The following is a 27,698-nucleotide window of genomic DNA, read 5'->3' as shown; positions in this document are numbered from 1 at the left end:
CCTAACACCTAATGTGAAAGCCTTTGTTCCAAATGAATATCTGATGAGTGTATTTGTATTTTTACATACATATTACGTGTGTCTTTGTGTTTTCACAGTCTGCTTTCCTACAGATAACTTAAATAAACAATATGGTGTAATGTTAGAACAATATTTTCAATATTTCCTATTTTAAAGTTGCTTTGCCATTTTGAGTACTGTCATACCCCAGTCTCAGTGTTTTGTTTTGTTTTGTTTTTTTTTGTTCCATACATCTTCTCATCAACTCTGACCATCTTTCGTTCTTCTGCAGGAGACAGTCATTGCTGTGATGCTGCCACCGCCGCAGGTCTCCGTGGTGGTGCTTTGCTCAGTAATGTGTTTTAATCATCTCCCACACAAAGCGTTTTGCACGTTTGATTGTGGTTTCATCTGACCAGAGCACCTTTTATCATTTTTTTTTTTCCCTTCATGGCTTGCGGCAGCCTGCAAATGGTACTTCCTGTATTTTTCAAACTTCCATCAAACCAAAGTGTGCAGATCACTCAACTAACAGCTGCCATGTCAATACATTTTCCCACCTCAGCTGTGCTTCTTTACAGCTCTTCTAGAGTTATGTAGGATCTGTTGGCTTATTGACAGTTTGACAGCTTACAGACGAACAGTCATGTGTTGGTAGGTAGTATACTCTTTCCTTCCAGGTGATGGACTGAACAATGTGCTGTGAAATGCTTAAAGCATGGCATTTTGTTTTGGAGCCAACTCTGTCTGTCTGGTGGGTTCCTTCGTCTCTGGGATGCTGTTTAATAACATTCCTACCAGTGCTCTGGTGAATTTTGAAGTTTCATGACTCCACTGGATTGTAATGTATATTTGAAATAATTATTTCAAAAAACATTTCTTTCAGATTTTCATCCATGTGCTGCTTTATGGTGATTTATGACATAAAATTAATAAGAATACTGAGACATTTGTGGTTGGAACATGACAAAGTGAGAAAATCTTCAGTGGGTTTGAAATGGTATTGAGTGGTAAAGTACATCGAGAAGCTGCTGTCCATATTCTGCCACAAGTTTGTGATGCTATCATGTTAATATAGCATGGAACATCTGAGGAATGATTCCTGATCCCTTCTGAAAATGTGCTATAATTAAGCATTTGAGGTTAGAACATGGACTCAACCCAAAGGGTATAATGTTTAAGTACTAAAGTGATCACTGGGTGAAAATGTGAACCTCCCGTTGGCTTCAAATTAAAAATCCATGTGGATACCGTTCTAGGGGTTTATACTACAAAGGCCCAGAGTTAACAACTTGAACAAAAGTGGACAAATAAATGATTATTGATGTTTTATTTTAAACTTAGCATTTGAATAATTCAAAAAGGCATTCAAGAAGGCTTATTTAAAATGCATTGTGCAACATTGATTCCTCTGATGCGAGTGGGATTTTTGTTTTGTGCAACAAATTTCTTTGACAAACTCTATGTTCAGATTTTTTTTTTTTTTATTAAACTAAGGTCTTTGCCAGAAACAGAATTAAAAACAAAACTGCGTGTTGTCTGTGCCTGCGATGATTAAAGGTCCTATATGAATTGAGGCTAAACGTTAGCTATTGTCAAGGTCACATTAATCGCCTTTGGTGAAACAGAAACCTTAGTGGGAAAATGAAATGAATCTTTGTATATATTTAAGCCGTGCTCTGTGCAGTTCTTCTTTGAAGGTCTCAAGAGTCTTTTCTTGGCACACAGAAATAAAAGACTCAAAGCTCATAGCTATCCGAGGACAAAAATTATAACATTTACTGTAATAAGATTCAAACATGTAAAATATATATATCACTCCCTAAACAGTTGAACTAATGTCACAGCTTAACTGTTTTTCACATGTTCTTGACAACATTTCCCCAAAAACAGATATTTTCCAAAAGAAAAACAAATCTGTTTGTCACACAACCAATACTTAACTGTGATTTTACTTATATGAAGAGAAATAAAAATGTGCCAATGTTCACTTTAATATATTAAAATGTTTAAGTCAACCAAATCAATTATTTGTATAAAATAATTATCCTTCTGCACTGACACAACTGAGATAAGATTTAGGTCTATAGGCTTCTTGGTTGGTAATCCATCTGTGAAGATATTCCTACCCCGACTACCTGAACAACTCAACGACTGCTGGCATTGCCTCCTACTGTGAGACGGGTTCCATGTTAAATGATGTAGAATGTAAAAGCACACACCTCATCGATCATGTTAAATAACCCGAAACATGATTTTACTTCTTTACTTTTTACCAAGTGGATTTTTTCAAATGTTTTATTTGTAAGTCAGCACGAAAGATGGTCAGATTCAAGATGCAGACATTGGCTATCAGCAGACTTTCGCAGTCAGCTGAGCTGTTTAATCACAGATCTCTTTTTTTTCCCACCCTGTCTTTCATTCAGCTCTTCCCTCTGGTCATGACTGCTCACTAAAGCATGTGATCACACATTTAAGTGTCGGCATGAGGGCACAATATGGTTCAAATCACTCAAACAATAGACAGCTATCTTTACAAAGAGGATAAAAACAGATTTTTTTTATATCACCATTGCTACTCATGAGTAGAACTTGTTCAGAAATATTTGTTTTTGGAGTCATATATGTAATCATATATAATCATAAATAATAAATAATAAAATCTGTTATTAAATCAGTTGGACCTGTTTATGAAGAAAAAAAAATTGACTAAAAAAACAATCTCAGTCACAGATGTTCATTGTAGTAGATTTAAATAAAGGAAACCTCAAGTTACCTTGCACTCTAATTCTAAGTATAAAAAAATATGTTTTGTTCCAAAAATAAGGTTAAATCCTATAGGAACTAGCAGGATTTTGAGAAATGTTTTCTACTTTCTGGCTAAATAACTAAAATTAGAAGTCAATGCTTACCTAACTCAAAACAGAGCAAGTATTGTTTCTTTAAAGTTTATAACAATCAGACCAATTATCTGCCTACATTTCTTTTTTTTTTTCTTTTTTTTTTTTGCAATATTAATATCACTCAATGGTTCTAATTAATGCAAATAAAGAAAATTCTTGATTTAGTACATGTTAGATTGAGTTTTAATATCTGCTCATAGATAATTTGACATGTTTAGGTGGAGGGCAACTCTTTCTGGGTGCAGTATAATTAATGTGACAGAAATCTCTTGGATCTTTCCTCCTTCTTAGTTCCTCTACAATGCAGTGATAAAAATCAAAAAATAAATCAAACTGTAATAATCTTCTTTACTTTAGGTATAAAAGAAACACTACAGCCTCAGATCTATATTTAGCCTCTGAAAACCTTTGTCTCTGAGTCTACAGGGTGTCAGCGGAGACTTGACACTGTTCTTTAGAGGTGTCATTACCATGGCTGTTCAAAGTATAATGCTGCTGACTGCGAGGGTGGAAACTTGTGATATAATTGGTTTTGGGGAGAAGCTGTGACTTTTCCAGAAGTAACACTTAATTTAAGATTCTTAACAAGTGAATATCACCATTTGGGAATTTTATTTGATGAGGAAAGAAGCAGATAAAAAGAGAGAAAGCAAAGCAAGTCATACGAATGAGCACTGAGATGGTAATTGGCACAACAGGTAGCACAAAAAGTTTTGACTTCTTTGCTTCTCCCTGAACTCCTTGATAGGTAAAAACGGGTTGATAATAATTATTACGTACAGATGCGCAGAAGAAGTTTATGCTTTAAAAATGCAATCAAGCAAAGCAGCTAAAACATGCAGTTGAAAAAAGATTAATGTTAAAGTGACAATCATTCATAAATCGATGGATCAGCTGTAGAATGTAACTTCATCCATCCATCCATCCATTTTCTTTACACCCTTGTCTCTTAGTGGGGTCGGGAGGGTTGCTGGTGCCCATCTCCAGCTAACGTTCGGGGCGAGATGCGGGGTCACCCTGGACAGGTTGAGTCTGTCACAGGGCTAGAATGTAACTTCTATAAAAAAATATATATATATTTATTTTTTTAAACTGTTATGACAATATATTATGAGTCAGACAATCTGTGGGAAAAAAAGAGCTCCTCTGCCTTCTCCCAGTGCTAAACACAGAAATACACTAGGTCAGGAAAAAAAAAAACAATCAGCGCCAGGAGGAAAGTCTTAGTGCTGTCAGTCATGCTTGTGTTTACGCTGCTCATGCCTTGCCCTATGCTATGCTTCAGCTTCTTCCCAATAGCACAGCCTGCTTTGAATGTTTAGGCTAGTTAGCATGGTCCCTGATGACAGCGGATAAACAGTTTTCCTTGTTTCTCTGCTATCTGCTCATTGAGCAGCATGTACATGAAGTTGATTGACAGCATTAACACTGTCCTCCAGAATGACTGGTTGTTTCTGATGAGGAGCATTGGATTTCTGCAGATGGCAGGAGGAGCTTGATCTCTTCACAGACTATCACATTCTGTACTTCTACGTCATAGTGACAGTTTAAATAAATATGTAAAAACATATTTTTATCATAGTTGCGTAGTGGAGTTTCACTTTATCCTTCAGATTTGTTTATTTGTGGTTGTTTATCTATAGTTTATGCTTCTTTACTACATGATTATCAGGAAATAATTGCATCAAAAGCAGTTTTATTGGACCTTGGCACTTGTATGACTCATCATTAAAAATACTTTCTCAATTATTTTCTTAATGTCAGATACAACTATAGCAGAAGTAAAACACGTCATCTGTAGAGTTTTCATGTATAAATTATGTTTAGATTGTTTTAAAATATGTAAATCCTACATGATGTTTAATTAAAACAAGATGACAGATGTTTCCCTGTCAATATTTACTGAACAAAGATGAAGAAAATTGAAATTGTTTCCAACTCATTAAGTGGCTCCCAAAACCCAAGATTAGGGGTTTAATGCTTCAACTCCATTAAAAGTCTGAATCGCCTCCTCAGCTTATGTCAATTTCCGCAGAGGTCTGGCGTCAAGCTTTGTATCTGATTCAGGTGGAAGAAGGTTGCGTCCTGCAACAGGACTTCAGTTTCCAGAAACCTTAGTTATATACAAAAGCACTAGATGTTTAAGTTTTTTTTTCTTTTTCTTTTCTGTACCATTACTGTATTGCTGAAGTTTATAAGAATACCTTAACAAATGCAATTGAAAGATGAAAACAACAATGTTAAAATTGGTCTCCAAGGGCTGAAATAACAACTTTTAAACACCTGGAAAGTCATTGTGGGTTTTATATGAAGATTTTCCTTGACTGCCTCAGGGCTTCGGGGATCACCAGGGGACACAAGCCTAAATTTGAGAAGTCAGACCTTAGACCTAATGTGGCATAAGCTCAGTTCTTATTTTTCAAAAATAAGAGTTTCAGTTTTGTAATTGAAACCATAATGGCAAAACTAGGCTTAGGAGAATGGGAATGTGTGTACATATGCAAATGTGAGAACAGTTGGAGGTTTCAGAGAGAAATTTTGATGGAAATCTTCAGAGATCAACTTGAGTTGTGTGTTTATAGCCATGTGTTTGTCTCTACTGATGCAGCTTTGACTTGAGTGCAGTCAGACTACCAGGAAAACAGAAATTGTTCTTCTTAAACCCATCTGTTGTCATCCTGAAGGCCAAAAAGAAAGATGCTGGAGACTGAAGTGCAATCCTTTACTCATGTCCTGTTGAGACAAACATCATTTCACTAAGACTTGTTACTATTTGTTTTGGTCCTGTTCTACATGGCCGACTTCTCATCTTCAACTCATCTGGAATCGTTGTCTTCTTTGGGCTTTTAAAAATATCCATTATGTGTTACTGTCCCGTTGGAACGATGATACTCGGATTAAAGCTGAAATATCTGTAGCAGTCCAACAGCGAAGCAAATTCTGACAACAGACTCAGACAGTGTCCAATGGAAAATACACAGAAAGAAACATTTGACTGAAGCCACATCTGAATCTAACCAAAAGAGAATCATTGGAGAGGGGATAATTAACATATCATCTGTATTTTGTACATTATCTTAAAATGTCATGAAAAAACAATAGATATATAAACAATATTTAGCGGACAAAAAGTCCTTAAATGTGTGACATGCTTCTCCAAATATATTTCTGTATATAAGTAAAAATAAAGCTTCTAATTTCGTTTGAACAGTGCTCACTTCTGAACCAATAAAAATACACTTTCTTTTACCACCATCAAGTGCTTTTCTCTCCCAGTCATTGACCAGACATGCATGGAAAACATGGAACAAGTCTTCTGTTACATTTATCGGCACAGAAATCTGTTAGCAACACAGCAGTATTATGCAGTCGGGAAGCAAGTTGAAGCAATCAAATTTTTCCTCACTCCTGGCTCCTGGAGCTATCAGCCCCCATCCAGGCCCATGAAGACACCGCTGGATTGAGTTTGAAAGATGATAATAGACTCCTGAGGAAACTAATCTATTTCTAAAGAAGAAAGGGGTATGAATTCTCCCACATGCACCCCGTCTCCACCTGTCCACTCTTCAGCAGTTTTCACCCTTGCAGTTGTATTACTGCGCAGTTGCTTAAGTCATAAAGCATAACTTAATTTTGATTTTCAACAGTATAAAAGGGGAAAAAAATGGTATTTCATACATACCTCATAGTTTAGTGTGTTTTTATGCACTTGCATAAAAAAGTGCCAGTTTTAATACAGATTAATTGTTATAACAGCCTTTTTATAAAAACTCAATTTCACCATATACAAATATTGCAACTGCAGGAGAAACAGATAAAAAAAAAATCTGTACTGTACTGAGAAGTACTGCATTTTGCAGAAGTACAATGATGCATAGATATTTACAGAGTATTTACTAAATGTACAGTAATACAGTTCATTTCAGACCAAACATTTACAGCATTGCTATTGTCTTATCTTTCTTATTATAAATAAGTCATTATTTGCCTATTACCTTATCAAAAATAACTGGTATTTTCAAGCCAGAATGTGCAGTTTCACACTCTGCCCAGTTCTGTCCAAGTCATTATTATATTGTCATAATGATGTTCACTGGCTTCCTCATCTTGGGGTAGATAAGCTTAACATCTAAATTTAATGTTTAGTGGAGCAAAAACGCAGCTGTTACAAGTCCGAGATCATATGTAAGCAAGGCAATACTAGGACCCAGATGGCTCCAGTCAGTCTGAGGCTGTGAGATTTGCCATCTATTTCTGAGTCCTTGGCAGGTGGATGATGATAATGATGATGTTTGTAATCACTGGTCACATCTGGTCTCACTGCAGAGAGAGAAGAGATGGAAATTACAGTTTGAAGGATGTTCATTAGCATGACATTAGGATGCATTGCAATTTTACATGTTAGAAGGACAAGGACGGTTTTACGTTTTGTACATGCCAAAAGACATCATAAAGAAACAGAGTCTATCTTTGAGTCCATCTTTGAAAGTCTTTCTTTTCTTCTCTGTGAGATTTTGTTCAGTTAAATGAAAATTGGGTTTCCTCCTAAAACATGAAAATACAAAAATAATCAAGAAAAAAATAGAACATAAGAACTTTGTATGGTTATCTCTCTGCACCAGCTGGATGATTTGATCTTATTTTCCAAGGAGAAGTAGCTCCTTTTTAAAACTATTGCTAACTACCACTATGTTCATGCTCTGGAAGCATATTTTAATGAAGACATGTAAAATACTGTTTGTTTTTTTAATCAACCTCTATGTAAGCAGGAAAAAATTGCACTGAAAGAAAATGACAAGTTATTTAAGAAAAAATATTGGCAAATGTTATTAAATCAGGCTGGAGAACTTTTAGTTTGGAGGTAAAAAGAAGTTGGTGAGATTTATTCAGTTAATTTCAACATTTTCTGTAGTCAGTTCCAGGATAAGGAAGCAGAGTGAACAACAGCCTTCTTACCCAACTCAGTCAAAACAAATGGGACAGAAAGCAGCAGCAAGTTTTGTGAGCAAAAAATATAGGAGTCGATATTTCTCAGTGCAATTCCAGTACAGACAAAGGCCAGCAGAAGTCTGAGTAATGCTTTGTAAATAAAAGTTAACCAATGGGAATTGTGTCGGGCAGCCAGACCACGCCGCTCCACCCATTATAACAACAGTTTGTTGATATTGTGCAGTTTGTAATGAACCTCAGAGAAGAGGAGTAGACATAGTCAAGCATCCTAAAATGATTGACTGGGTAAAAAAATGATTTTGCTACATAACTACATCCTGGACAGTGGCACAGTTGTTAAGGTTTTCTTTATATGTTCTCCCCAAGCATATGTGGCTTTCTCAAACTGTCCACAAATATGAATATTAGGTTAATAGGCTAGTCTACATTTCTCTCAGGAGTGTGAGTATGTGTATTGTTTGTTCTGTGTGCCTCTGTGTTTCCTTATGATGTTCTGTCACTCCATTTTCTTTTTCCTTCTTTCGATTTTCTGTCTCCAGTCCAATTTCCTAAAACGAAGTTATATAAAAAAACAAAAATTTACCTAACCAAGTTGCAATGTACTGCAGACCAAGACCATCTCTTCTTTTTTTTAAACAAAATTTAATTCATTTCCTGGCAAAATGGATGTTTCACCCTTGCAACTTTACTTCAGACCAAACAAAATAGTCAGAAAACTGAGACAACCCTAAGACACTTGTGAAAGCATTCAAGGTCAAGGTTAAAATTTGAGTGAAGACGGCATTATATATTCTATCAAATCCCACACAAGGAATTTAGGTGGCGTTACGTGGAGCAACTTATGCTGGATATGTTATGTTTTTCATTTCGTTCTTAATTACAACTGCAGCAATAATGCCTCATACATCTTTTGCAGCTGCAATACATTAGCGCCTCTGTTAAACCATTAGGGGAGTCTGTTAATTTTCCACTACCCTATAAATAGCGAGCTGATGCAACCACAGGGCACCTTCATCCTCCATCTCGTCCCCCAGAGATGCAGCAGAGAGCATCCTGGGTGCATCTTTGTGTCAACAGACACAGAGTGTTTATGGCAAGGTGTTAAAAGTGTTAAAGCCCATTCAATAGCCTCACAAACTAGAGTCGTGAAAGTAGTTCAAGAGATGGAGGATTTGTTGTCTTTTCTTTCTGTGGGTAGAATCCACCTGTTTGTTCTTTTCTTAAGCTAACGGAGTAAAAGTCAGCGTCAAGCCATCACGACTGGTTTCCATATAAACATTTTAAAACAATGAATCAATATCGCCTCCGGTTCTAATGTTAGAGAACTGCAATCAATAAAACAATTCAATACACAGATTTATTGTGACACAGGAAAATGGATCAGGAAGCCTTAAACATGAACAGTAACCGATTTATTCCTTTTTTTTCTTTAACTTTTGAAATTTATTCCCCGGATTACCTGGCCATGAACTCAAACACCTCCACGTATTTATGTTAAACCTAAGCAGACATCAAGTCAGACAGCTGCACCACACCAGCAGTCAACATCCATCTTGTTGTTTACATGTCTTTGGAGGCCTTTAGGGCTGGAGGGGAGAAATTCTGTGTACCCTGCTGTGTGAAATAGAGCATCCTCTTTAACCCTGCTGATGAAGCCTCAGTCTTCATTGTGATTTTCTTCCCCTGGGGGAAGGAGTGAGGTTGAACCCAAATAGATGACCAGCTGCTCAAGGATTCTGGAGTTTCTCACTTAGGCCCAAGGGTCATAAGTCTGTCATGGGCTGAATTAGTCTCACCCACACCCTTCCAGCTCTCCTATCAAAGTTTATCTCGGTGGCAGAAAAAAATAAGACCAGCTGTAGATGCCATTTGTACTCTATGGATTCAATTCCACTTTTTATGGTGTGGCACAAATGGAGCGTAATTCTTTTTACCCAGAGCAGGATCCAAAGCAGTTACATCAGTTTGAAAAGACAAACAACAATCCTAAATATATGCTGTAATCTACTTCAGTGATTATGTAATTTACATGATGTCAAACAAATATTTATAAAGTGCCAAGTCCAGCAAAAACACACACAATGACACATTTCTCACCAGATTCAATGTGTCATTTCTGCATGTATCATTTATTTAGAAAGATTGGTACCTGTTGTGAAAGCAGATGATCATGTTGTCCAGTCAACTGCCTATTGATTGCATACCACAGAGCTCCAAGGATAGCATACAGCTCACTGACAGGTTTTACCCAAAAGCACTAAACTGTGGCCTTCACTGGGCTCCTTTTACTGAAGATACAATGTTTATAATGCAGCAACGAGCTCTAGACAGAATGGCTGAGTATCTGTTATAATGAATAAACTATGCAACTCACAGATAATACTCTTATTTTAACTGCTTGACAGTTTGTGTGAACCTCAACCAAACCCATGAGCATGACCTCTTAATTTAGAATAGAATAGAATAGAATAGAATAGAATAGAATAGAATAGAATAGAATAGAATAGAATAGAATAGAGCGGCAAAGTAACAGGCAAATGGAAACATGCAAATCCACACAAGGTTAATTATAACAACAAAAACAAGTAGACTGACTGAAACTTAGAACATAAGAAAAAATACCATACTGTTATTGCAAACTGAATACTCAGATAGCCAATAAGAAAGCAAATAAACAACAATGCATTTGATGGTTAAATGAAAGACCAGGGAGTAAAAAAATAAAATAAAATAACACAGAAACAAAAACTACAAATTGTTATTAACAATAAACCAATTATGAAATGACTTAGATATATAACCACTCTAATTTACTTTCACTATCTGACTCAGACACATAAGGAGTCAGCTGCACAATGGAGATCTTTTCTGAAGAATATTAACGTTAAGCTCCTGAAACATTTTTCCTTGTATGTTGGGAGTTTAAAAAAAAATGTATAGCCTGAATATTTTGCCCCCAGTTATTAGCTGGGGTCATGTCACTCTGCTGCTAGTAAAACCTTAATGGTCTTATGTGTAGGTTGCTAATTCTTAGTCAGACATTTCCACTTGCACCAGTTGCACTTACGTGGCATCTCTGAGTAGAAAGGCTCATGCAACACATCCAAAATAATGTGTGACAGGCTGGTTCAGTGGGAGATGAAACTGTGCATGCTGCAGACATAGGAAGATGATGCCAAAGCTACCTGCATATCTTCCAACATCACTGTAACCCAAGGTAGACGCCAAATGGTATGACAGGTATGAGGTATTAGACTCATTCATTTTAGATTATAAAGTGCTGTGTTGAAAGCGAAGGCAGGTACATATCTCATAATTAATCACTGCTTACACTTATTTATCAATTCATCAACAGTCCATGTTTAGCATTTGTGGTTTCTCTTAGAATCTGTCTTATTATGACCACATTCAGATAGCTGCAACCAAGATGACACCAAAACCCTTATTCTTATGTGTTTGGACACCATTTCTGAACTGAGTGGGCTCAGATCAGAAATGGTCTTATCTGAACGTCTCTATGTATCTTCATAGAAATTGCTGTGACATAATCCACTGTGAAACAATGCAACCACCACAGTAGGAATTAGGTAATATACGGTAAACAAAAAGTAGGCAATTTAAAATCACATAAGATTATATATTTCTAGCATACAGTAGTTATAATGACAAACGGTACAATCTACAAAGGTAAAGTTGTTAGAAAAAAAACTGAAGATGTTCAAAAAATAAATAATATTTCTGCAATGTAACACCCAGTTGTGTGAAAAATAATCTTTAAACTCATGAAATAATTTCTCAAAATAACATGTAACAAATGCAGCCATTCTCATTTGGCAGGCACAAACAAATACATGTTACTTAATAGCTCTCTGACACACACACACACACACACGCACACACACACACACACACACTGTATTGACTTTGCACTGCAGCTATTATTATACACAGCCATCAATGCAGACTGTTCTGGCTCTAAGTGGGTTGACTTTATAGATCATAATGAAGGTCCAGACGAAGGAATATATTACCTCTCTAAAAGAACAACTACATCTTCAATATAATAACCCAGCAGAGGTAGCACATTTCTTGCTATGACTCATTAAATGGTGAATTTGGTCTCCAATCATTAAAAGCTGAAAAACAGCTAAAATGACCTTGCCTTTTTTGGGGGGGACTCAAAAATGAAAGATTTGAGAAATTGGTCTGTAATTACATGTTTTGGTAAATTGGCTGCAGAGAGGTTAGGCTGTTTGAAAAGGTCCTCAGGCTGAGGAGAGACATGTGTCAGGAAGTGAATCCCTACAACGGGAAAAAAAATCAATATAAGCTGGATCCTGATGGCTTGGACAAACAATGATCAATAGCTTGCTAACTGCTTCGTGAAAAATATCTAACAACTGCAGAGGCACAAAAAGATGTTGCAGATTTAAACTATATATATATATATATATATATATATATATATATATATATATATATATATATATATATATATATATATATATATATACCAAGGCATATACCATATATCCTTGGCATATACCAAGGAGATGCTCTGTCCCCACTGCTGTTCTGCATAGGCCTGAACCCCCTCAGCCAAATCATCAACAAGACTGGCTACGGATACCGACTTAAGAATGGGGCCACAATCAGTCACCTCCTCTACATGGATGACATCAAGCTGTACGCCAAGAGCGAGCGAGACATCGACTCACTGATCCACACCACCAGGATCTACAGCACTGACATTGGGATGTCATTCGGACTAGAGAAGTGTGGCCGGATGGTTACAAAGAGAGGGAAGGTCGTCCGCACAGAAGGGGTCTCACTCCCAGAGGGAACGATAGCAGACATAGAGCACAGCTACAAGTACCTGGGAATACAGCAAGCAAATGGCAACCTCGATGAGGTCACAAGGAAAGGAGCCACAGCCAAATACCTCCAACGAATAAGGCAAGTCCTGAGAAGCCAGCTCAATGGCAAGAACAAGATCCGTGCAATAAACAGCTATGCCTTACCAGTAATCAGATACCCTGCCGGAATAATTAGCTGGCCAATGGAAGAGATGAAGGCCACGGATGTTAAGACTCGGAAGCTACTAACCATGCATGGAGGGTTCCACCCCAAATCCAGCACCCTGAGACTGTACACGAGCCGTAAGGAAGGAGGCAGAGGACTAGTGAGTGTGAGAGCCACTGTCCAGGATGAAACATCTAAAATCCATAAATACATCAAGGACAAAGCCTCAACGGACGATGTGCTCAGCGAATGTCTCAGGCAATGGGGAACAGAGGACGAGGTGCTGGAGGAACCATCATGGGAAGACAAGCCCCTACATGGGATGTACCACCGACAAATAACTGAAGTGGCTGATATCAGGAAATCCTACCAATGGCTGGAGAAAGCTGGACTCAAGGACAGCACGGAGGCCCTCATCCTGGCCGCCCAGGAACAGGCCCTAAACACCAGAGCAATAGAAGCTCAGATCTACCACACCAGACAAGACCCAAGGTGTAGGTTGTGCAAGGAGGCCTCTGAGACAGTCCAGCACATAACAGCAGGGTGCAAGATGCTGGCAGGGAAAGCGTACATGGAACGACATAACCAAGTGGCGGGCATAGTGTACAGGAACATCTGTGCAGAATATGGACTGGAAGCCCCGAGGTCAAAATGGGGGACACCCCCAAAGGTGGTGGAGAATGACCGAGCTAAGATCCTGTGGGACTTCCAGATCCAGACAGACAAGATGGTAATGTCGAACCAACCGGACATTGTGGTGGTGGATAAAGAACAGAGGAAAGCCGTTGTGGTGGATGTAGCAATACCAAGTGACCACAACATCAGGAAAAAGGAGCATGAGAAACTGGAGAAATACCAGGGCCTCAGAGAGGAACTGGAGAAGGCCTGGAAGGTGAAGACCACAGTGGTGCCTGTGGTCATCGGGGCCCTCGGGGCAGTCACCCCCAAACTGGAGCAGTGGCTCAAACAGATCCCAGGAACAACATCAGACATCTCAGTCCAGAAATGTGCAGTTCTAGGCACAGCCAAGATACTGCGCAGAACCCTCAAGCTCCCAGGCCTCTGGTAGAGGACCCGAGCTCAGAGGATGAAAGAGACCACCCACGGAGGGTGAGAGGGGAATTATATATATATATATATATATATATATAATTTACACTATTTTTTGTGTTTCTGTATGAGTTTTAGAAATTACTTGCCAAACACACCCTCCCTGAGTTTTATTATTGAGAAGAATTATCCAACATGGAAACATTCAGCTCATTACCCATCTTTTTCAAAAGCTGCAGCTTGTTGTTGATCCAGTTGAATAAATTAAACGGTACACTAATCAAGCTGCACAATAAATGACATGATAAAGCAAGTCTCACATTCGGAGCATGAAAAACCATAGTTTTCTGTTGTAAATTCAACATAAAATATCTTATTTAGTGACACATTTAGAGCGTAATATTGCCACAACCCCAGTCTGAATTCCCTGTCTGAACATAATTACAGAAGCACCCAAAATGTTGATTTTACTGCAGATGCAGATGTTTTATGAGTAGTGATTTATGTGGCTGTGACAGCAGCTACAAGCAGCAGACACTGTACAACGGGGATTTTTTTGGGATTCATTATTACACCTCCATTTTAGTGAAGAAAAACCCAAAGACAATGGAAAGCTTACTTGACCAAAACTACACAGTTCTTATTTCGTAGATTGTTTTTCTAGCTTACCATCGCTGTACTTGGGATATAATTATTAACATTTTCACCCTTATTCTGTAGAAATGCAAGGCAAAAAACACATCCGAATGACTGTGTTTTTGTGGACCTACCTTTTTGGTAGGTCCACAAAAAGCTTTGATTTTCTGAAATACAAAAGTAGACCGTTAGCCTACTGTCTATTGGAAAACAGTAGGTAGACGTATCCTACATATGCATACACAGCTCTTCTACAGTTCAAATATGGATCTAAGAAAAACATGACAAACAAATGAAAACGTTAACTGGACTCTTTGTAAACACCTCTGGTCATTACTGAAAAAGGATGACTGCAGAGCTTTTTCAAGACAACACATTTGCTTAATTGCAAGTCCAAACAGTAAAATCTTTAAAATGTAAAGGTAATAAAAAAAATGCTTTCATCAGAAGTACAATATCCTCAGTAGTTATGTTTATTGAGCATAAGACTAACAATCTTTTCCCAACAAAACCAAAATCAAGTCTTTGTTTCAGTGTATTCCCACCCTTGACCTTTTTCAATATTATTCATTTAACAAAATACTACATTTTAGTTGATTAAGGAATAGACCAATACAAATCACAAAATTCACATACATAGTTTTCAGCATTTTTACAAGTAAAGATAAGAAACGTGTGCTGAGTGCTTGTATTCAGATCAAACAAGGCTTCGATCTAAAGCTTCACATTGTGTCAATGGCTGAACATTGTTCTTCAGGACAGTGAAGATCTGCTCTCTAGTGTCAACTCTCTTAAAGCCTTCCAGAGGTTTTCTTGCAGGATTGCCGTGTATGAGCTTTCAAATAAACTTTGATGTGATTTCTGCTGTCCCTGATGTATAAAGAAATTCTCAGAGCATGATGCTGCCATCAGTATGTTTTACTCCTGAGGTGGTGTGTGCTTAGGGTGAAGTATAGTGTTAGCTTTAGAGTTGTACATGTGAAACAAAAAGTTAAATTTTGTCTCATTTGAAAGTTTTTGACATGTTGCTGTGTCCACGTGGTTTTTCCATATTGGCCAGATTTGTGCAGTGTAGTGCTAATGGTTGTCCGGTCAGGAGATTCTGTCACCGGATGTTTGGACATCTGCAACTTCTCCAGATTTACTGGAGGGACGTTGGCCATTTTTCTCATTGCCCCACCTGTCAACTTAGGTGGAAGGCCTTAACTTGGTAGGTTTGTAGTTGTAATATTCTGATGATGGACTGATTAGTGATCTTTGAGTTTCTCAAAGCCTCACATGTCTGTCAGGTCCCTGGTCTTGTTGATGCTGTTGCCTAATGTTGTTCAACAAACCTCTGAGGCCTTCACAAAGCAGCTGCCTTTATACTGGGAGTACATCACACACTAATGAACCTTATTTTTAGGTCACTTCTGAAAGCAATTGGTAACACTGGGATTTATTTGGAGTTACCAGAGTAAAGGGGGGCTGCAAGCAAATGCATTTGTTTTGTAATAATCTTGTAAACCACTTAAGCGTTTCCTTCTTCTCCACAGTTATGCATTGCTTTGCTTTGATTTAGAACACAAAATTCCACTAAAACACATTAAAGCTTGTGGTGGTAACGTGACAAAATATAAAAAGTGTTGTGAATACTTACAAAATTATTCATCAGCATAAAGCTTGGCCCGATAATATTGAAAGGTGCCCTCTGATGTGTACATGTTTCCTTTGACTCTAAAAGGCCTTCCAAAAATGTTACTCATGGGAAACTACATGCAGTTTGAGTGTGCACAATATCACCAGGGTTCCCGCTTGTTCTCGGTTGAGGAAATCACCTTCATTAAAATGATTTCAATTATAAGTTGGAGACAGGTTTTGGAGAAAACAAGCATTTATATAGGATCTAATGTTTTCCCTAATAAATAAACCAGACAACTGAATCCTTTTAATATGATGTGAACAAGTAAAGTTGAAAGGATTAGGCCACAGCATTACAGAAAAGCGCAATCAAAAAGCAGCGACTCAATTTTCTAATCCTTTTCTTCCAAAATGTTACCATGTACTTTGATGCTAAGCGGATGAGTAAACAATGGCTCAAACCACTGGCTCAAAGGCGATTTCTGAGTAAATATTAATCCAGAAAATGAATCCAAAATAAATTCTAACAGATGACAGCTTTTGTCTTGAATAGAAGTTTTGTTAGCAATATCTTGAAAGAAGATATTTCACTCTGGGACTTCAGAGTGTGAAAATATGCATGTGGCAAAGTTACATTAGTGCTTGTCAAACCTAAACTTGTTTCCGTACGTACGCAATACCTTCATCTAAAGATATAAAGAAAAATCCACAATAGAAATGATATGTATCCATTGGCTTCAGGTTAACATTTCACCACAAAATATTAGAAAAATAGATGTTTTTAAAGCACTTCATTGAAACTCTTGTTTAGATGAGCAGATCTAGACAATGACAATATATTCATGTCATAAATAAAACAAAAATGTCATATTTATATGCTTAGTATATAAACATGTAATTTGAGTTCTGTATGCTCTGGAACAATCAATCAATCCATCAATCAAATTTTATTTGTGTAGCACATTTCAGCAGCAAGGCATTTTAAAGTGCTTTACATAATAAAAAAAACAGCATGACATTGAATAAACAGTAAGAAAGAGAAATATATTTTTGAAAAAAAAAGATAAAAACATTAAAACCCACACCGCTTTAGGACTTCAGTTAAACGTATTTACACCTCCAATCTCTCTCACAATCATACTTTTGTTACGTAATTGAAGCGCCTGTCGTCGCTGGACTCCGCCGTCCGTTTAACACAGGTATTATCCGGGCCTCGTCGCCTAACAGGACAAGGTCTCCAACCTTGCAGCACCAGGCTCCGTCCACGTGTCACACGAAATTTTGCGCTAGGACTTCGCTGTCCTACATGGATTTTTGTGACCCGCGCCTCTCCGACAGGGGGTAGGGGGGGGGGTTACATCATTAAAAGTAAAGATAAAAACATTAAAAGCATCGAAGACATCAAAACCCGCACTCTAACCCTAATTTAGCCATAAGCAACTCTAAACAGGTGGGTTTTAAGTTGAGATGTAAAGGCACCCAGTGTTTCAGCTGTTTTACAGTTTTCTGGAAGTTTGTTCCAAATTTGTGGTGCATAGAAGCTGAATGCTGCTTCTGCTCATTTGGTTCTGGTTGTGTTTTTAACTAGGAAAAATTATAAGGCTTTCAAAACTCATCAAAGTACCACAACTATAAACACGGAAGATGCAAATAAAACGCTACATCCAGATCTTTGATACAGATTGATCTCCTGTTGGAAACACCAGTTAGGTAAGTCTTTTTTTTGTGTGTTTTTATAATGGTGTTTAATGGCGGACATGTTCAAAGGGTGATGTGCACCGGGTGTCCACTGGACATGTCTGGAGTGTCCAGTGGACTGTTTGATCAGAAGGAGCCACATTTCTCCTAGTTCAAAGTATATTTTTCTGCTCATGTTAAAAACTCTCACGTTTGACATGTATCATGTAGTTGCTCTAAGTTTATGAGATGCAGATTTCTGTAAAGTGTTCTGGTGAGATTGCCTGTTTTTTTCCACTTCCTTGTATAAAATTGAGTGAATTATCTTCTAAAAGCATGTTTTAATATAAAGAATCAATCCTTTCTTTACTTAAGAACTGACTATTATCATAAGTAGTCAGAAAATGAGCAGATGCCTCTTACAGCTCTGAAAGTTTCACAGACATTCGTATTGTGTGTCTTTCTTGAATTTGATATAATTTCTTCTGATTTGTCCATTAAATGATAAAATGTTTCTATTCATTATATCTTTGTACAATGCTCTTTATTTCTGTCATTTTGTCAGTCTTATACCTGAATTTATACATTTCATTTAGCATTTTTTTATTATTATTATTTATTTATCGCATTATCCTACTTTATTTTTTACCCTCTGTGATCATGTATTTCCATTAGCTTGTCAGTAAAGGCTGATAAAGACAAAGAATAAATTTCAGAAATAAGTTTGGGGGACATAAATACACAAGTCAATGCCTCTATTCCTTGTATATCATGCATATTATATTCAACAGTCTTATATGAATATATGTCAACATCACATCTCCAAAAAATATATTCACATCTTGCTTCACTACCAGATGGTGTCAGATTTTTTTTCTTCCAACAATACACACTATGTATTGTAGGTTTGCCACAATGTCAACCAGACAGGCAGTCATGTTCCTACATACATAATAAAGACACCCCCTGCCCCCAATCCTCCACACACACAACCACACACCCTGACAGGCTTTTAATGTGTAGTGTTAAGCTACTTCAGGGATCAGGGAAAAGCTGAATCTATACAGCCATATAGAGCATGACAGCCAGGATACATACATACAGACATGAATATTTCCCAGTTGTTTCTGCTTCAGTGGATTTGTTTACAAAGGGGGGAAAAATGAGCTGAGGAGAAAAGCAAGGCAAAGAGAAACCACCTGAGACCTTTTGAAGAGAAAGCTCAGTGGTCCCATTCTCACACATTAATTCTATTCAGCTCTGAGCCGGGTGCCCTCTCAATTACACTCAGACACCCACAGACAACAGAATAAATTAAGTCTTTGTCAGCAAAAACTGCATCATTTTGTAACTCATTGTGAATTCATTCATCTGCATTATCTGTACAATTTCAGTGTTTAATAAATTACCAGTTCCTAATGATTGATCCACTGCATTCGCTATTTTTCTCGATTCCCTTCCTCATTCTTTTTCTGAATGATGACACAATCAGGCTGTGTCAGTTTTGCATTTCTGGCACCTCAATCAGAGCCAAAGGATTTTTTAAGCTGAATTAAACCAAAACAGGATAACACACACGCATGCGCACACCTACACACACACACACACACACACAGTAAATCTATGTACTGTAAACACACATGCACACACACTTTAGAAGATGGTAAATTTCTTTAAATTATTTAAAGAATATTTGGATTTATTAGATCTTTTTTTTGTGTGTGTGTTATGTGAATTCTCCAATGGTGAAAGGGTCAGTCTCCTACAACAACAACAAAATCATTTTGTAACTTAAACAAACAGCTAATAAATAAGAGACAAATAACTTATAAAACTGTCTTTTTGGTAAATTATTCTGTTATCTATGACTTGATTGTTTATTTGGTTGTTCAGTGATTGTGAATTTACCATCTCGTAAGGCGTCTTACCTGATTGGATCATTGCTTGTGTTGCAAAGGTATAATTTGTCTCTATAATAAGTTTAACAGCCAAAAGCTGTCCTGATCATTGTGTTTATGACAGCTTATAAAAGGAGAGCAGATTTTTACATTTTTTTTCTCTTCAATCAAGATACATTTGTGTAATTAATTCAAACTGCTTTCACTTAATGTCCAATCTGCTTCGAGTGTTATGACCAAATTGAATAATGTGAATGCAGTTTTTAGTGTAAAATTATGATATGGCATGACATTGTTTGCCAATATTTATTTATTATTATAATCAGCTGTTTTCTCACTACACCTGAGATATTTCCTCAGCATAATTGTTTTTACTTTAACAGTGGCACTATCTTTGCATTGTCACCAAGCTAAAGGTTAACATATTTCTTATTAATTGTAAATTATGCTGCAAGATTTACGGTGACATATTTTCAGAAGTTCACTAATTCAGTCATAAAGCATCATATACTTTCTGATAAATAAAGTGTATCAATACTTTATTGATATAATTTATAATCCTAATTTATCATAGGATGAACACAAACATTAAATAGGACTGAATTCAGTAACAACAGATGTCAAACACTACAACTTTTCTATTTTAAAGTGATTTGAGGTGTTACTCCTTGTCGAGTGTACATAAAAAAAAAACAATCAATGTACCACTAATTAGGACAACACAATGCAAAAATAAATAAATAAATAAATAAATAATCTGAAGGTTGGAACCTGAGCTGATGCTTTTGTCTTGTCTTCGTTTGATTTATTGGTAACACTTTATTTGACGAATAAGACTGACTGATAAGATTGAAAGTCCATTAATAATGCCAACTTTGCATTAAATTGTCATTATTTACAAAATCATGCAAAGTTGGCATTTTTAATGGACTTTTAATGCAACTTTTAAAGCAACTTTGAATTAAAAGTATCATTATTTACCGAATGACACTTCATGACAACAGTCACAGACATTCATAAAGACTCGTTCATGTTCATGACAGGTGTTATGTCATGTTATGACAGTGTTATGTCAGTCTTATGCACACCCCTTCGAATAAACTGTTACCGATTTATTTATTTCAAACAGGTATTTCAAAAATCAATCAGTAAGACAGAGAAAACATGTGCATACATAATCAAGAACAAAATCATTTGTTTACCACTACTTTTCTGTTTGAAAAGGAGAAGGAAGATGAGATGAGCTATGAAGCAACACCAGTCCTAGACCCAATCCAATGTCTAGATGAAAATACATGCATTTTTTAAGTTTATAGAAAATGGTAAGAAATTGAGCAGATTTTTCAACAGACACATGTGTCTTTATAAACCAAGTTATATATGTATGGATGCTATTTGATATTGTAACAGGAGAGTTTTTTGTGGTAGTTATTTTACCAGATGGGCAAAGTAAAACAAGTAAGTGTGTCTGCATCTTTGCCTTGGCATTAAGTTCAATAAAGACACATTTGTTCCCTCTTTAGAGAGACTGCCTATAAACTCTTAAAAGCCAAATCACCTTAAAGCGGCTCTATCTCTGTTTCACCTTATTTCCTCTACCTCTTATACTTAAAGCTAAAGTATTTCTAAATCTCTGTTTTGACCTCCATTAAAACCGGCATCCATCCTGCTTGTGCTCGTATAAAGAAAAGCAGGATCAATGAGATCTAATTTAAGGCAGGAGCATTATTCTGAAAAAGAAGGCCTAGTGCCTCTCTGCATGGAGCCAGAGAAATGATTAAGTGCCCTGGTTTTATCCCATATGGCTCCGATCCACCCGCCACAGAAGAGGGTGTGCATGTCCAGGATCCCATCACCCCCAGCCTCTATTACATCCTCAGAGCAGTCAATACAGGGGCTCTGACCACCAGTCACTCACTCTCATGTTGCACACACAGGCAGAATACAAATCAGCTTGGAAAAGCCAAAGCTCAGCATCCTCTCTGTGTCCACACCTTTACTTCACCTCTTGAGTTTCAGAAAGCAAAGGTTTGTGCAAACAAGAGGCATGAGACTTACAATCACAATGCAAGTGCAAAAAGAATCTTAGGTTAAACAAATTATTTCATATAAAAAATGAAAATAAAGGAAACTTAAAAAAAAAAAAATACTACTAAACCCAAAGCTACATCACATAGAATCAATGGTGAAAATAAATTTGTGCAACAATTTCTTATGTTGTCAGTCAGTTGTTAGATAGAAAAAGAAAAACTATTTGGACAATGGATTGATTGCAAAGGGCAGAAGCAAGTTGCTGCATTGGTCTGTGCCTCTGGGAAATTATAAACAAATGTACTAGTTTTGTTTATTTTTATTACTGAAGATACACTGAACAAAACACAAATAAAAAAAGAATACTGCTGGCCAAACATAATGTTTTATCGTTATCCAAGTCCACGGAGAAAAGCCAAACCTCCAAAAAGCAAGAAACAAACAACATCCTTCGAGAATAATAAGCAATACTCAACCCACTTAATATTGTATCAGATAAAGTCAGACAGTGTTAACAAAAAGTCGGGATGTACTAAATTTTTCATACACAGTTCCGTTTTTCCACAAAGGAAAAGAAATCGTACAGAGCTGATCAAACTGACATGCTGGTAAAGGTCTCTGCAAACTTCCTCCTCTCGGCCTTACCCTTCTTTTTTGTAGCAAACATCGGCTCACAAGTCAGCGTCCTGCAACCACAAACTAACCTCGGCTGCTTTTAAACAGCACAGGGTCATCCAGCTGTTTCATCTCTGGCTTCACAAAGAACTCCAACTATAAATGAGGGCATTAAAGGCTTCGCAAACTTTTTCCTCAGTCACCCTCCTCACAACAAGACAGTTCTGTGAGAGCACAAAGAAAATCTTACTTCACAACAACTTTGGAAAACTACTTGGTTGTGGAAACTGTGTAATTGACTATTTTTTTTCTCAGTCAGTTCTAACAAATTCTTGGGAATTAAAACCAGCAGCTGTGCCAAACAAATCAGTCGTAACAGCCGAGATGAAGGTAAAAATAGGCGCAATTTTGTTGTGTTTGTGTTGCACACGTTTAATCGTACATCTGGTTGCTTTATTTGTATTTAAGCTATTGCAGCATCCACATTGATTTAGAGTCACTTTCTAGGGTGGATTTATCCAGAAACATTGCAAAACCAATGTTTTCCACTCTCCTCAAAATTGATCACAATATTCCCCTGTTAGCTGGTCGTGACATCCTATTGCTCACACCTAAACGCAGTGTAAAACTATTGTTTTCCCTTATTTTTGTTGTCTTTTTAACATCTGCACTATTTCTGGTAAATTTACGCTGCAGTGGCCAAGAGTCACCATTTCACTTCAAAGTCAAAATGTGTAGCTGAACACCTAGAGGTCAACTTTGCAGTGTAGTAGAAAACAACTCATGTACACCATCTCCTACATCTGGTGTTGGATTATTTTTGTTGAAATTATAACTTTAGTTTTCTACTAAATATGGCCAATGTGATTTATAGCTCTGTGTTTCCTTTTGATACAATCCTTTCATGCTGAGTCATTATAACTCAGTTCATAATGTTTCTCACTGCTCCTGTCACTCATACTTTATATTTTTAATGATCTCAGATGAATTTGATTTACCCTTTGGTTAATCAAAAAACAAACACATGGATTTCTCCCCAGCTGATCATTATAAAGTGCTTAGGTTGTTGAACAAGACTGCAGTGAAGTTTGATTGTAAAATTATAAACAGCATCAACATATTGGTAGGATGTATCAGTCACCTTTCTTGATTGACTAAAACTAAAATGCAGTATCAAAATGTAGAAATCTGAAGAAAACTGCAAGGATGTTATACGAGATCAAACGAGCCCAGAACAGCATGAAAACTTTCAAACTGGACACATTTGTTATGCTTTAGTGGGCACCATGATAGGCATTTTCACAAACACATAAAACTGTTTCTCCTACTATGCTATTTCTCCTTAATGGTGCATGATTGTATTTCTGATCTAAAAATTATCTGGTCATGCATGTGATTATGTATGTAAGCAGTGTGATTTATAAAATGCTTTGAATGTTGGGTCGATGGGTAAAAGAACACAAAACATAAGAAAGACATATTTTTGACTTTCAAGTATTTTGAAAAATTAACACCCATTAAATACAAGCTAAAACTATATTTCACAACACTACTGTGGGCATTTTATTTTCTATTTTCATATGTATCACAATTTCAAGGGATTGTTGATCCATTTGAAAATCACAGTGACTGCAGCCTGTTTGCGGCAGCTTTATATTCAGGCTAGATGCTGAGCTCAGCATGGCGTTAAACGCATCACCAGCCAATTGGAACACATTGCCCTCAGTTTAGATCGTCTACATAATAAGTTCTGCACAGACAGAGAGAAGAGATTACAAAGGGAAGATGTTGCAAAGCCAGGCGTCTCTCTGTCAGTTCAACAAGTATTAATGAGACACCTTAATCAAGCCCCATTTTACTGTCAGCGATCAGCTAATGTAAGCTTCAAAATAATATTATTATTTCCTTACAAATTATACCTCAGAGGTGGTTCTGTTTAAACCAACGTGGAGACAATCTGCTAATTAGCGCAGCCAAATCACAAACCCATATTACTCTTTTTAGAAAACATCATTTGCATAATACGGTTTTGAATTTTCACTGCTCCCTGTCTTATTAACCTTCCATTAACCTTTAGATAAACATAGACAGCTCTGAGCATTAGTCGCAAGGATCAAACACCAAATGCCTTGGCTGAAATTCATCAGACCAGCTGTAGAATCGCTTCAGGGTGATTAGGACACTGATAGATGCTTGGCTCACTGAAGATGAAGATGACTTCCAAACCGCTCTAGAGCAAAGAACATCTGGAGCTCAGGGTCGTCCACTTTCTTTCTGAACAAAAAGTAATGAGATGCCATCATCTGGGAATTTCACATCAATGAAGAGTTCACACTGGTGGCAAAAACCCAAAACAGGGTGGTAAAATTATCAAAGTGTCTTCAAACGTTTATGGGGGGAACGCTGTCATAGTTCTTTTGCAGTGCCACATTTTACATCAAGTACCAGCACCTTTTATAGCAGTTTTATGTGCTTGTCCTGACAGAGGCTTCTTGCACAAACTTGGTGGTTTCTTTCAAATGCCTGCGAGCAGCAATGTATCTGAATAACAAAGGTCCAGGTCATATGATGGGACATTTTGAATGCATAGAGAACCATCCTTTATCTTAAATTGCAACAACAAATCAAATGACCAAATTAGCTTATTTAATTGCTCATAGGATTTTGGATTTGTTCTTTCTTGGAACAACCAATTGCAGCTGAACAAAGTCTCCGCAGCTTGATTTAATCCACCACCGACCACATGCACTTCTTTCAATTAAACTGATGGAAGCTAAACATGATGGCTTCATGTCTGAATGAACATTCTCATTACTTTTTAATAGAAGCCGCACCAGCATTTTTACTGGGTCAGACCTAGTGGCATCTAGTTATCACCTTTCCCACTGCTCGAGTCGGAACTACTTGAAGTCACATTAACAAAACAATACACACAGTAGGGGTGGGTGAATTTTACGTATAATACAATTTATTTTTTTAAGAGAAATGTGACAAATAATGCCAAACCGAAAAATTATAGCAGTGTAGACTTGGAGCTGCTGTAATGAGAACTTTTTGAAGCATATCATCAAATTGAAATAAAAAAAATTGAAATTTGCAAGAGTTTTCTTATTCTTTTATTCATTTTTTTAAGACGCAATGACATTGAAGAGGTAGCAGGTAGAAAAAATAGTTGATGTAAACATGAACATTTTTGTAAAAACAACAGAAAAAGTCCTTCAGCAGCTCAACAGTTCACCATCTGCTGCGATTCTCCACTGCAAGGAAATAATACTGTGGGTATGTAAAAGTACGCATTATCGACTTTGTGACTGTTTGTGGTGCACGACAAGTCCAAATTAGGCTGGATATATTACAAAATGAAATCATGAAATTAATTTTCCTTTCAGTTATGAGAGTTGTGAATTAATAATTTAGAACTTAGCTGTCCTGTATAGACTGCGAAAATGAGGAAAGCTTATGTAGTCAAACTGTTGATGGAGGTATGCAAAGATAAACACCATCTCTAATTGTAAAAATAAAACAAAAGTTCTATAAGATAAATAAGGTATATGTTTTTGTATCCTCGATCTAAAGAACATGCATGATGTGTGTGTGTTTACATTTGACTATGTCCCAGAGGAGGCCAGTCAAATGTTTCATGTTCAGCACGGCTCTTCTTTTGGTTGATTAGCTTTGTGATCCATTAAGTGGCTTCGTCCCCTCAGCAGGGCGCATGTGCCCTCCACCCTACCCTCAGAGGATTAGGGGAATCCCTCTGACATCATCAAAGGAGCCCCAAGGTTAAAAGTGCAGACGGCTTTCTATGAAATGTCAGCAAAGAGTGCAGCACTTCTGCTGAACACCTGATTTCAAAAGCAGAAACTATATCAGATCTGCGACAATGTACCACTCTGACATTATATCTATTCACAATGTGTGCAGAGGGGGAAAAAAATCACTTATTTTATATGGTTGCTTTATTGTTTTGTTCAATCTGAAATTTTAAAAGTAATGTATTTTCCAGACTGTAAATCAATTTTGAGTATAAGGTGCATCAGTTAAAAAATGCATGATGAAGAAAGAAAAACATATTTAATTCACACTGGAGTATAAGTTGCATTCATTTAGAAATTGTCAAACGTGACGTGATCTTGTTATTTAAGTTTATACTTTTGTTTGGTTACTCTATAACTAATAAAGTTACAAATAAATATAATTCCAGTAATTCATGTTTGTCTTTCTTTGCTCAAAACACAATAAGTTAAATCTATATAAGGTTTTAATTTTTTTTTTTCCTTAAAAGTTAAAGTTTGTGGCGCCATGTAGTTTGAATCAAGAAAAAAAATGTGTGAAGCTGCGAGACCACAAGTTTCATTTCAACACTCCCTCAGCAAGCACAGACAAGGTGTGAATGTGGCATGAAATGAGGTACAGAAGCAGGGCCAATTGATATTTAATTAATGTTAGGCCTGACTGGAAGGACTGGGCTCATCTGCTGCATGTCTTATCCAATATTCATCATTTACAAACAGGCTCCTGACCATGGCAAACTTCTCCTACAGTAAAAGACATCTGTGTGAGGCACATGCTTGGGGTCCAGAAGTATAAACTTTTAAGTCAACGCAATGAAGAAATGAAATATTGACAAAACAAAATAATATCGGGATAAAGATTTCCATAAAAAAAATGCCTTTGTGATTTAATTTAAAATATTTATAAGTAAAGCACAGCATGCACACCTTTGCTGTTTTGAAAGCAAAAAAAAAAAGTAAGAGTACACCTTTTCCCTTTTATTAAACTTATGTTTTATTAATGAACATACGCAAAAGAGATGAATCTGTGTGAACTAAAATGAGAAGATACATGTTTGGAGGACTGACATAAGAGGATGAGATTCATGTTAACCCTTTTATTATTGCTACACTGAGAACAAGGCATTAAAAAAAAGAACAAGGTGTATTTTCAAAATATCATTTGAACACAAGTATTGTATGTAAATATAAAACATCAACTGGTATAGATGTGCCTTTCGTCAAAAGTCTTAGGTTTGATAAATTAGACATGGTGGATAGTAACTAGTTACATTTACTCAGTTACATGAGTAACTTTTCGTGAAATAAAAATACTTCTAAGAGTTTTACTGCAACCTACTTTTTACCTTAAGTTAAATCATATCATCCTGGAGAAATACAGTTTAAATTGCTTATATTCTTCTACCTTAAATTACATTTTAGTTATCTTTATATTAAGGTTCAAATAAAACAACAATTAGAATAACAAGCTAAATATATATATATATATTTATTTATTTATT

General features: G+C 36.7%; 1 protein-coding gene across 2 annotated transcripts in view; it reads right to left on the bottom strand.

The window, feature by feature from the left end:
- Positions 1 to 5,611: 5,611 nt before the first annotated feature.
- Positions 5,612 to 27,698, bottom strand: part of gpc5a (glypican 5a) — a 135,959-nt gene continuing 113,872 nt past the window's right edge. For both annotated transcript variants that reach the window (XM_088004238.1, XM_088004240.1), the window contains exon 10: positions 5,612 to 7,223. In XM_088004238.1, the coding sequence (XP_087860364.1) occupies positions 7,069 to 7,223 (155 nt within the window). In that variant the 3' untranslated portion in view covers positions 5,612 to 7,068. The remainder of the gene's footprint in view (positions 7,224 to 27,698) is intronic.

Source organism: Poecilia mexicana, unplaced genomic scaffold, assembly GCF_051168715.1.
Source record: "Poecilia mexicana isolate PSO_F unplaced genomic scaffold, ASM5116871v1 scaffold_3, whole genome shotgun sequence".
Classification (NCBI taxonomy): Eukaryota; Metazoa; Chordata; class Actinopteri; order Cyprinodontiformes; family Poeciliidae; genus Poecilia; species Poecilia mexicana.
The sequence above is the reverse complement of the archived record's forward strand: the minus strand, read 5'-3'. Positions and strand labels throughout refer to the sequence as shown.